The 12,085-nt window shown below is 39.8% G+C and overlaps 1 protein-coding gene across 1 annotated transcript in view; it reads right to left on the bottom strand.

Moving 5' to 3' along the window:
• Positions 1 to 12,085, bottom strand: part of GRIA2 (glutamate ionotropic receptor AMPA type subunit 2) — a 140,595-nt gene that overhangs the window by 32,049 nt on the left and 96,461 nt on the right. Inside the window, 2 exon segments of the mRNA XM_033958667.1 lie at positions 6,869 to 7,239; positions 11,523 to 11,729. Of these exon segments, the coding sequence (XP_033814558.1) occupies positions 6,869 to 7,239; positions 11,523 to 11,729 (578 nt within the window).

Here is a 12,085-nt window from a genome sequence, read left to right as displayed (position 1 = left end):
ACTTAAGTGCAATTCTGAAAATTCCCATGTAACTTACATAGCACATTTGCAAGTGGGCATGCACAGGGATAGAGCATAAGCAGCACATGAATGGGGCTTCTACTCATACATATAACTTATAGAATACTATAAGTTATGTGTGTCTCTTCTGTATTTAGGTGCTCACACTTACACTAGCTCTATGACTGGTATAACTGCAGTTGCCTAGGTATTAGGCATCCTGAACCAGCTTATGTTAGCATTCTATAATAGAATGTGGGCACCCAGGTTTTGTTATAGCAATGTTTCCCAATCAAGTCTACAAGGCACAGCCATCCAGTCAGGTTTTTAAGGATATCCACAATGAATATTGTGACATGCAAGACCGTGTCTCGACCAGAGACTCTGCTGCTAACTAACCCTCCTTATGCCAAACCAGTGCCTATTCCTAGAGAGAGAAAGAGTATTGTAAAGTCTGGCAAGCAGACAGTAGGCACACCAGAATAGCAGAACAGAGGACATAGTGCAGCAGCAGTTCAAGATCCTATTATATTTCCCTATTATTCCTTATTAAAACCTGCAGAAAACAAAACTCCCTTTAAACCTACAGTGTTTCAGGCTGACAAACAGTGAAATTGTGAAATTGTAATATCATAACTCTTCACTGTTCCTGTAACTTACTCCTATCCTGAAATGTAATTCTACTGGAATGTCCCAGATATTTTCTATATTGTAATCCGCCTAGAACCGCAAGGCACAGGCGGAATAGAAATCCGTAATGTAATGTAATGTAATGTAAAATTCATCTTCCAGAACTCACTCTCCTCCTCACACAACTTGATCCTCGGAGACTTAAATCTCCACTTAGAAGATCAATCATCCAAACAAACAACAGATATACTCTCATACCTCAACACTCTATCCTATCAAATTCTCAACCCAGAACCCACACACGAAAAAGGTCATCAACTCGATATAGCAGCTTATTCATCCCCAAATCAAAACACACAATACATCTACATCTCAAACGGGTCCTGGCACCCTACTCTATGGTCAGACCATTTCAAATATTCATTCACCATCAATTGGGCTCAAAATAACAACAAACCCATCCCAAAGAAAACACTCATCAAATTCAGACCGAAAATCGAACCTCACACATTCTGGAACACAGTCGACCCCAAAATCGACCCCAACAACCCCAAAGAATTCATAAATAGTTGGCGGACCCTCAGTGAATCTACACTAAACGAACTAGCTCCAATAAAAAACAAAAACAAAATAGACAGACCATCTAATAAATGGTTCGACGACGAACTTCTACAACTAAAGAGAAAATGCAGACAACTAGAAAGGTCATGGAAAAAACAAAAACACAATCACATCAAAGACGAATGGAAAATCCTAATCAAACAATACAATACCAAACTGAAGGAAAAACGAAAAAACTACTACTCCAAACTCATCAGCACCGAAAAACCAGACACAAGAATACTTTTTGACATCTTAAGAAAGCTCACTGATACCAAACCATTTCTCGCCACCCAAGGAAACCAAACTCCCACAGCCACCCAATTAGCGGATCACTTCAAACACAAAATCATCACAACCAGATCCACATTCAACAATTCAAGAATCAACATAGAAGAAATACGAATCAATCCCAAAACAGATGAAGCAATCCCAGCAGACAGGATATGGACAAACTTCACAAAGATACAATGGTCAGACTTGAACAGGCTTTACAAAAAATACAGCAAATCCTCATGTGACTTGAATAACTGTCCCTCATACTTACTAGCAACAGCTTCCACCAAATTTAAAGCTAGCCTCACACTATGGCTTCAAACAACACTAAGCGAAGGTCATTTCCCACCGGAATTAGGAGAAATCATAATTACACCCATCCTAAAAGATCCCAAAGGCCCTATAGATAATCCTGCAAACTATAGACCAATCGCATCAATCCCACTATACATTAAAATAACAGAAGGCCTTGTCGCACAACACCTCTCCAACTACCTTGAAGACCATCACATACTACATCCATCACAATCTGGATTCAGATCCAACCATAGCACAGAAACTCTACTGGTATCACTATTAGACATTGCCCGACAACACCTCAGCAAAGGAAACAAGCTGCTTCTCATTCAACTCGACCTTTCTGCGGCATTCGACTTAGTTGACCATCACACACTACTCCAGACATTAGACGCAATAGGAATCTCAGGTAATGTTCACAAATGGTTCCAAAGCTTCCTCAAAACACGAACATACAAAGTCAAATCAAAAGAGCACATATCCGATCCATGGTCAAACCCATGTGGAGTACCACAAGGATCACCTTTGTCACCCATATTATTTAACCTCTTCATAGCATCCCTAGGCATAACCCTAGACGCCCTAAACACAGTATCATTCAGCTACGCAGATGATATAACTATCCTCCTCCCCTTTAATATTCAAGACCCCTTATCCACAAACCACCTGAAAATGATAATGGAAACGGTAGAAAAATGGATGTCAAATCATAAACTAAAACTGAACTCGGAAAAAACTAAATTCCTACTACTGGAAAGGGAAAAAAAACCATCTCTCACAGAACTAGAAGTAAATACAATCAAGTACCCAATGCAAAGCACACTCAAGATCCTGGGAATTCTACTAGACAGAAATTGCACAATGCAGTCTCAAATCCACAAAATCATCCAAAAAGCATTCTTCACAATACGTAACCTAAGAAAAATAAGAAAATTCTTCAACAAAGATCAATACAAGATATTAGTACAATCCCTAGTACTGAGTATTGTAGATTACTGTAACAGCTTATACCTACCATGCCCAAATTACATGATAAAACAATTACAGACAGTTCAGAACACAGCCCTCAGAATCATCTACTCACTAAGCAAATATGACCACATAACCAAAGCATACCTAGACTCACACTGGCTACCAATAAAAGCAAGATCCCAGTTCAAATTCTACTGTCTATTATACAAAGTAATGCATGGAACAGCACCCATCTACCTAAACAACAGACTACACCGTAACCTCTCACACAGATCAAGGAGAACTCAGAGCCTATTCACTTACCCCCCTCTCAAAGGAACACGACGAAAGAAATTATATGACAGCCTTTTAGCAACACAGGCAGCAAAGATCGATATTAACATCACCAATCTACTGACCAAATCAATAGACATTAAAGCATTCCGAAAAGAAATCAAAACTCATCTCTTCAAAAAGCACTTCCCATCATCATAACCTCACAAAAGTATTAGAAAATGCGCTCATGACTACCCTAACACCACCACCAGCAACACCTTGAATCCGGTCAGTATTATCTCCACTCATCTAAACAACAGAACCCGGACATTATTAACTCTACTCGTCTAAACAACCTATCACTATCTACTATCCATTACCAATTTCTCCTGGAAAAGTCCAGAATAACAATTGTAACTTAACGCATCCTTGATTAAATGTACTGTAAAGCTACTGGAAATGTCAAGTCTTCTAAATTGTAATCCGCTTAGAACCGCAAGGCACAAGCGGAATAGAAATCACAAATGTAATGTAATGTAATGTAATGTAATGTAAACAGAGGATTAAAGATAGGGGAGGAGTCAGGAGAGCTGACGTGCACCAGGCAGTGCAAGGGCCCAGGAAAGATAAAGCCTCTATAGCTGAGAGCTGAGGGGGAGGAGCAACAAACCAAAGCTGGGAAGCCGAGAACTCTGCAAGGCACATTAGGAAACTTGGAGAAAGTTTCTACACCAGTCCCTCTACCTCATTGGAAACTTCAGCCAGAAGCTCCCATGCAAGAAAGGAATCCATTTCCCAGAGAAAGATTAGCTTGGGAGGGGGAGGATTCTGAAGAAAAGTTTACCCAAGCTGGCTGTGAGAAATGAGGGTTTTGAATCTAATAACCTAGATTATGACATGGAATTTAGTTATGAACCAGAGGAAGGTATATTTGAATAAAGCATGTGTGAACAGAGCTGACTAACTGAGAAACCTTCCTGTTTAAAAGTGAAACAAATAATCCTGTTGTTAAGGAACTGAAACGGAGGTTTAATTGAGTGTTTGATGGGAAAGGAGTGTGAATGAGCTTTGGTGTAGTGGGTGAGGGAATCCCAGTATTACTGAAGTTTAAGCCCGAGTTAAAAGTAAGGCTGCTTCAGGTGCCCAAAGTTTGGCTCTGTCCTAAGTCATTGAATCATTGAGAACACGGGTGGTGTGCAGGCTCCTTATTCTATATTTGGGTGGTGTAAGTTCCCACACATACTAGCCCTAGTGATAGGAAATCAGTATTGTGAGACAGTGCACTGTGGAGCTGGGCACATAAGAGTGTCCGTTATGGGACTGTGGCTATTAAAAGCTGTCTGAAGATTGAGTAAAGGCAAGGAAGAGTGGACTTGGGTCCCGTTTGCGGAGACTGCCTGAACTGTGGTAAAGCTGCAGCCTCTGTGACAAAATCGCTGTGAAATAATTTGCTTTATTTTGATGAAGAATGAGGAAATCCGTAACGTTCGGGGACTATTGAAAAGAATGCTATATTCTGCCACTAGGACTGTGTGGAAAGCGGCAAGGTGATTTTGATACTAGTTTCCCTGTATGAAGGAAAATAAATCTTTTTCTGTTTTGAAAGTTAAAAAAAAAAAAAAAAGACTATTTCCATTGGCATCTTGTGGAGACTGGATCAATGCGCTTGTGGTGGGTATTTGTGCCTTGCCCCGCTGGCGGGTCTTAACCCCGCCACAATATGCATGAGTACCAAAGAAGCAGTTCATGCAAATTTATCTTACGCATATTTATTATGAATTTCCTGAAAACCTGACTGGATGGGTGTGCCCCAAGAATTGGATTGAGGACCACTGAAGTTTAGAATACCGGGCTGCCCTGGGCCACCTAAATGCAGGCACCTCCTTAAAAAACTGCCATCATATTAACCGCTGTTCACTGTTCCCCCAGATTCTATAAATGGTGCCCAGATTTACACACCCATATTTGGTCGCACTCCTACGACGTGCGTGCAAAATTAATCGAATAATGATTTCAGTATCTGATTTTAGTATCTTGTAATCCTAACCACACAATATTACAGTAGTCCGTTAATGAGTTCAGAGCAATCAATTGACGTTAATTGGCACCCCTTAGAATTTACATGCACATCTGGCTGTGTGCTTTTCTATAAAGCAGTGTGCCTAATTCCCACAGTGTGTATCTTTCAAAAGTGAGTGTGGCCATGGGAGGGGCATGAGTGTTGTCTGATACATTCCCAAAAGTTGCACACATAGGGTTCCTTTTACGTAGGTGCGCTAGCGTTTTTAGCTGCACGCACACGATTAGCGCATGCTATAGCACGCGCTAGCCGATAAACTACCGCCTGCTTAAAAGGAGGTGGTAGCGGCTAGCGCGTGCGGCATTTTAGCAGTGCTACGCGTGTGCTAAAACCGTTAGCGCACCTTTGTAAAAGGAGCCCATAGTTATAGACTACTGAGTCAGTGCACCCGACTTGGACATCAGCATTTATACCAGATTTCAGCTGGGGTAACTCTGGCGCTTAAAGTTTCAGGGGAGCATGAAGGTGCTTAGAAGCAGGGTATGAGCCAGGGAAACTAGGGTTCCAATCCCACTTCATCCACTGCCACTCTTAAGGGCATAGTTATCAATGTGGGCTACCATTAAGACGTAATTTTACCACTATTTTAGTACAGATGTCATTTTATGCAATAGGACCTTGTTACTAATAATTCAAGTTAACAATACAATGTCTTAACAGTAGCCCTTCATTGCCTAAGGTTTGACTTTAAGTTCATCTGGGCAGCAAAATATGGTAACTTGTGTTTATGAATGTAACTTGTATTGATCTCAGATTAGGCACGTATGAGGGGATCACTGAAAAGTTCTCAGCCCAACCAAGAGAGGAATGATATGGAGCCATGAAACTTACAAGTTATTCCACACTTTTCTGGACACTTTTTTCGTTTCAATGATATGAAATGAAACAAAAAGTATCCAGAAAAGTGTGGAATAACTTGTAAGTTTCATGGCTCCATATCACTCTCTTCTTGGATGGGCTGAGAACTTTTCAGTGGCTCCTCGTAGTAAATTTAAAATCCAATCCAAACTTATACTGTATAATTCTTGCTATAAGAAATACGGTCACTTGGATATTGCAAAGTGAGGCTAACAGAATTATAGAAACACTTGAGATACATCAACTTTAAAAAATATTTCATCTTTCGCCACCATAAAATCAGAGAAAAACCAGTATAATTGCTGCATACGTTTTTAATGAAATGGACCCTCAGTTCCACTGAGATTAGTACCCTGTTAACTCCTGCAATGTGTTATCGACTGACTGGATGAGTTGCAAGAGCAATTTCTTGGAACAACTTTTCACATGCAGTTGCCGTGAGAGAAAAAAGAATGTATTAAGTGGGTGGAATGGAATGTGAAATGTTTTTTGCAGGGACACCTTTTCTTTTGGAGCTCGATGGCAGTGTGATACCCTTATTTCCCATTACAGCCAACGTAAACCAGATGGACCATTGACTGTTCAATGGGAATATGCAGCAAAAACACGGTACCCCTCCAAGAAGGCATGAAATGATGAGAACCTTATGCATTTTGCAGCCTCTACATGGTGTATATACTTTCACCGTGGAAACATATGGTTGATGTTAGGCAAGTATCAATCAAATATTTAACCACCCTACCTCTTTCTCGCAATTGGTTTCTCTTTTATGGTGAATGCAACAGTTTGGGGGACTGGGGAACCTCTGCAACTGGATTCTTCTTGAATGTGAATATATATGCACCATGACATCCATCTGAGACCAAAAATGCACAAAGCTGAAACGGGCGAGTAACCAACCTTGGCGAAATATCGCATCCTTGCTGCATAAAGGCACCAAGGGAAAACCAGAGACTATTAAATATCCCAAATTCATTAGTTGATTCGTTACTTTGCGTTTCTCTTCCGTCTTCAAACTCCTCAGTGTGCCACTCGTATGGACTAAATCTGCTGACCAGGAATAAAACTACACTGACCCCAATGTAAGCAAATACAATGCACATCCAGATCTCATAAGCTAAGGGATCGAGAAATGAGAATACTCCTGGCTTGGACTTCTGTGGCTTCTTGATCATGATAGATATCCCAAGACTCATAAAGGGCTTTGAGAAGTCAATCACCTCTTCTCTCACCAATGTTATAGTTAATGGAGCGATAGCAATATCGGCTTTCTGCAAGGAAAACAAAGCAACGTGATAAAAAAACAATAGCAGTACATAGAAGAACATGATAGTAGAACGTTTTTTGTGAATCACCAATTAAGAATGGGGCTATTATGGACATGTCTTATAATACCAATGTATTACAAAGATAAACTGGTTATTATGAGGTGTCATTGCAAATACTGTTCCTCTACATGTGTTCAAAATGCATATCAAAGCACACAAGCTTACCCAATCAGACTTTAAGGGAAGAGGTTAATAACTTGGGCCCCTGTTACGATGTGTTATTTTACCTCATTGCATAAAATGGAACCTGTCCTAAAACTATACAAATTAGTGGTAAAATAACATGTAATAATGATAGCAAACATTCCCCCTCTTTTACGAATGCATAGCATGGGTTTTAGCGCCAGCAGCGGCAGTAACTGCTCCGAAGCTCACAGAGTTCCTTTGAGCGTCGGAGCAGTTACCGCCGTTACAACCCACGCTATGGGTTCGTAAAAGAGGGGGATTGATAATTATACCTCTAGGGCAGGGCTGCCCAATTCCGGTCCTCCAGGTTTTCAGGATATCCACAATGAACATGCATGAGAGAGATTTGCCTGCACTGCCTTCTTGGTATGCAAATCTCCCTCACGCATGTTCATTGTGGATATCCTGAAAACCCGGCCTGCCAGAAGATCTCAAGGACCGGAACTGGGCAGCACTGCTCTAGGGACACATTTTGATTAGTGGCAGATATACAGGTAATTTTCTATCCTAATTCGTAGCTACTTTTCAAGAATACCCAGGTAGTTCTTTTTAAACATTTTCTTAAACTTATGTACGTACAAATCTCCTTGGAATTGGTACCTGCTGTAAGGGTATATTCTTTATAAGCTTATTTTGCTATGCAAGAAAATCACACCAAAAAAACATTGTCTCTTTTTGTTATCTTATGTGTACTGGTTGTGGAATTTCCCTCCCCTCTCTCTGTTTTTTATGAGAAACGAAACTTTCTTTCCCTATAAACTATACCCATTATTAGCTTGTGACTGCGCATGTACAAAACGGGGAGGACTATAAATATGTGTGGTTCTTCTGAATAAAATCATCATCTCTTTGGTTATCTGTATGTGTGTGTGTTTTTTTCTGTCCCCGGATGCATCTGTAGTCAGGACAGCAGAACAGGCTAATATAAATTGGGACCTTGTCATTTCACCTGCAATGTCTGTGGATGGGTTATGTAAGAGAACTTTTGCCCATATTTGTATATTTTTCACGTATAGCTTACATACCTGACTTAAACACACCCAATTGAGTTTTTAAATACCACCTTCCTGGTCAATGAACATTCAAATAATTTTAATGATAAAATAATTATAATACATAAATAAAATTAAAGACTTGATGGACTGTCTGGCATCTTGAGGTCTGCCAGCACTGGGACAATTTACATTTACCACCAATCTAGCAAGAAATAGATTAGCAGTGGCAGAGGAAATGTTTGCTTTTACTTCTTTATTTATACTGTGATATTGTACTTTGGAGGGGGGGGGGGTCAGCCTTTGTTTACGCCTTTTTATATCTTTTCTATTTCCCTTATCCTCTTTCTTTTTTCTTTTTTCTATTTTTGATTTTTGTTTTTTAATTATTATACTGTATGCCATATTTATAAAATGGAAAGAACATTAGCCATTCAAAAAGGAAATTGTAATAAATTTCAAGATGTGTGGAGGCCATTATCAGAATATTGTAAAGAATAAGTATATATTTTTCTTCCCTGTTAAGTACAATTGAAAAATAGGGTGGGGGGGGGGATTTTATTATTGATGACAATGATTTTATGAAATATATAATGAAGGGAGGGGGGGATAAATTTAATTTGATAAAGATCAATTGTAAATTCTTAAGTGTATTATCTGTGGTACAATGTTAATATCAATATTGTTGTACTTGATGTAAGTTATAAAATGAATAAAGAATTTTTTTTAAAAAAGAATTATTTTACTGTTTTATATTATATTTATATTATATTTTTTATTCTTTTTAAATTTGTAATGCCGCTTTGACCTCTTGCATTAAGCGGGATATCTAATGTACAATAAACATAAACATAAATTATAAAATCAACCCAGGTAACTAAATACATTACTATACATATAATAACCTTTTTTGCTTCCTGACCTCCACCAAACTACTTACCTAAATGCCAGAAAAAACTCAGATTAGTTGCATAAAAAATCTGGACTGAAGTGCATTCCACAATTAGGCAGGTTAACATTTAAATAGCCATATTTAACCACATACCATATATATTCAAATATAATCTGAGTCTTGGTTTATATTTGAGTCCTCTGGTCTGTGCCCGCCCTCTGCCCCCTCCTGGACCTGTTGCAAGACTCCCATGTGCCTGCCTGAAATCCTGGTGTTCCAGCGGTGAGTCAGGACAGGAGTGGTCCTTCCTGTGTCCTGTCCTGGATGATTCTAAACCACCCCACTTCCCTCTCACCTCCCTGACCCCTGCAGACCTTACCTTTAAAGCCCTGGTGGTCTAGTGGTGAAGCGGGGCAGGAGTGATCTTCCTACGCTGTTGCCCCATGAGAGCCGTGATCAAAAATGCCTGCCGCGAGTTCCCATTGCAGTCTTGCAAGTTCCCATTTAGGAGATATTAAGTGCTCCCAGGTTAACAATGCATTAGCCATTTAGGACTAAATTCTATATAAGGTCCCCAAAAAAATTGGTGCTGTAAAAAGTGATATTCTATAAATTGTGCTTAAAGTTAGGCGTGGTTTATAGAATAGCACTTATGCCCAGGAACCGCGTCTAAATTTACTCATGGCCATTTGCATCGACAAAACCTAAATTTGCACCGAACCTAAATTTAGGCAAGGATGCCCTGAGTCTATAATTATGTGCACAATTTAAAGTAATGCCCCTGATCTGCCCTGACCTGCCCATTTCTGCACCCCCTTTTTTGACTTGCACATAAAATATAGGAACAGATTCCATACTTACATTTATGCACATACTCCCCTTTTACTAAACCGCGATAGCGGTTATCAGTGCAGGGAGCCGCGCTGAGTGCTCCGCTCTGCTCCCGACGCTCTGAGTTCTTATGAGCATTGGAAGCAGTGCAGAGCATTCAGCGCAGCTCCCTGCGCTAATAACCGCTATCATGGTTTAGTAAAAGTGTGTGGGGGGGGGGATCATTTGTAATTGATTTGAATTAACACCAATAATTGTTTGTTAAGAAGCCAATTACTGGTGCTAATTAGCTAGTCATTTAATTAAGCTGCACGCATACTTTGAGAATGAGACCAAAATTCTGCTAGCAATTTTTGGTGCTTTTTATAGAATTAGGGGTTCATGTGCAGTAGATATAACACCCTAGCTAGCTAACATGTCACACTTACTCTCTGCCCATACCATGCTCCCTCTCAAAAACATTTTTGAAAATTCACTAATGCTTGGAAACAAGACAAATACTTCAAAACCTTTAAACGCATTTGTGCTGTAACCTGCTTTCACAGTAAAAGGGACCCTGTACCTTTATATATAAGAACATAAGAATAGCCTTCTGGGTCAGATCAATGGTCCATCAAGCCCAGTAGCCCGTTCTCATGGTGGCCAATCCAGGTCACTAATACCTGGCCAAAAGCCATGGAGTAGCAATATTCCATACTACCAATCCAGAGCAAGCAGTGGCTTCCCCCATGTCTTTCTCAATAACAGACTATGGACTTTTCCTCCAGGAAATTGTCCAAACTTTTCTTAAAACCAGCTACACTATCCGCTCTTACCACATCCTCTGGCAACGCGTTCCAGAGCTTAACTATTCTCTGAGTGAAAAAAATTTTCCTTCTATTGGTTTTAAAAGTATTTCCCTGTAACTTCATCGAGGGTCCCCTAGTTTTTGTAATTTTTGACGGAGTGAAAAATTGATCCACTTGTACCTGTTCTACTCCACTCAGGATTTTGTAGACTTCAATCATATCTCTCCTCAGCCGTCTCTTTTCCAAGCTGAAGAGCCCTAACCTTTTAAGTCTTTCCTCATACAAGAGGAGTTCCATCCCTTTTATCATCTTGGTCGCTCTTCTTTGGACCTTTTCTAGCACCACTATATCTTTCTTTAGATAAGGAGACCTTGCTTAATTTGCATATTTTCTCCAGCACTGATCTTTGATCATCAATATTTTCCTCATGGATGTCAGTTCAGCCTCTGTTTCCACTGAATTGAATTCCCGAATGTGAGCAAATTGCAAGATCTCCTCATTCCTACTGATTTGTTAATATTAAAGAAATGTACTTACCCCATAGACCAATTCTCCAACCATTCCATTCCAAATTTTTGTTTCTGCATCCCTGGCCCCATACTTCCCATCGCCGACGATTGTCAGCTTGTATTTAAATCCACAGTGCTTGGCTATTTCCGTAGCTAAATCTACACAGTACCCTTCATAGCGTTCATTCCCTTCCAGCTGATCTGCATTTTTCTTAAACATAACATATGGTGCTTCCTATAAGGAAAAAGATATAAGTTTGTGAATTAATAACAAATTAAACATCTATCGTAGTATATAATAGGTCAGTATATTGGTTGTTTCCCTTTTAAGATATAGGGCCCCTTTTACAAAGTCTTGGTAGTGATACTGCCCTGGTAAATCCACCAAAACGCACTCAATTCTGATGGGCTCTAGTGCATTTACCACAGCAGCATTGTTATTGGGGCTTTGTAAAAATGAGCCCATAGAGTAAATGCATAGCAGAATGAATTAAGACCAACGATGAGAGGCGTAGATCTGCAAAGATCAGGGCCGCACAAGTAAGTAGCCAAAGCGCATTCAATGTAATGAGAGAAACCATTGCATTAAAT

This window comes from Geotrypetes seraphini, chromosome 1, assembly GCF_902459505.1.
Source record: "Geotrypetes seraphini chromosome 1, aGeoSer1.1, whole genome shotgun sequence".
NCBI lineage: Eukaryota > Metazoa > Chordata > Amphibia > Gymnophiona > Dermophiidae > Geotrypetes > Geotrypetes seraphini.
Note: the sequence above shows the minus strand (reverse complement) of the source record. Positions and strands in the feature narration are given on the sequence as shown.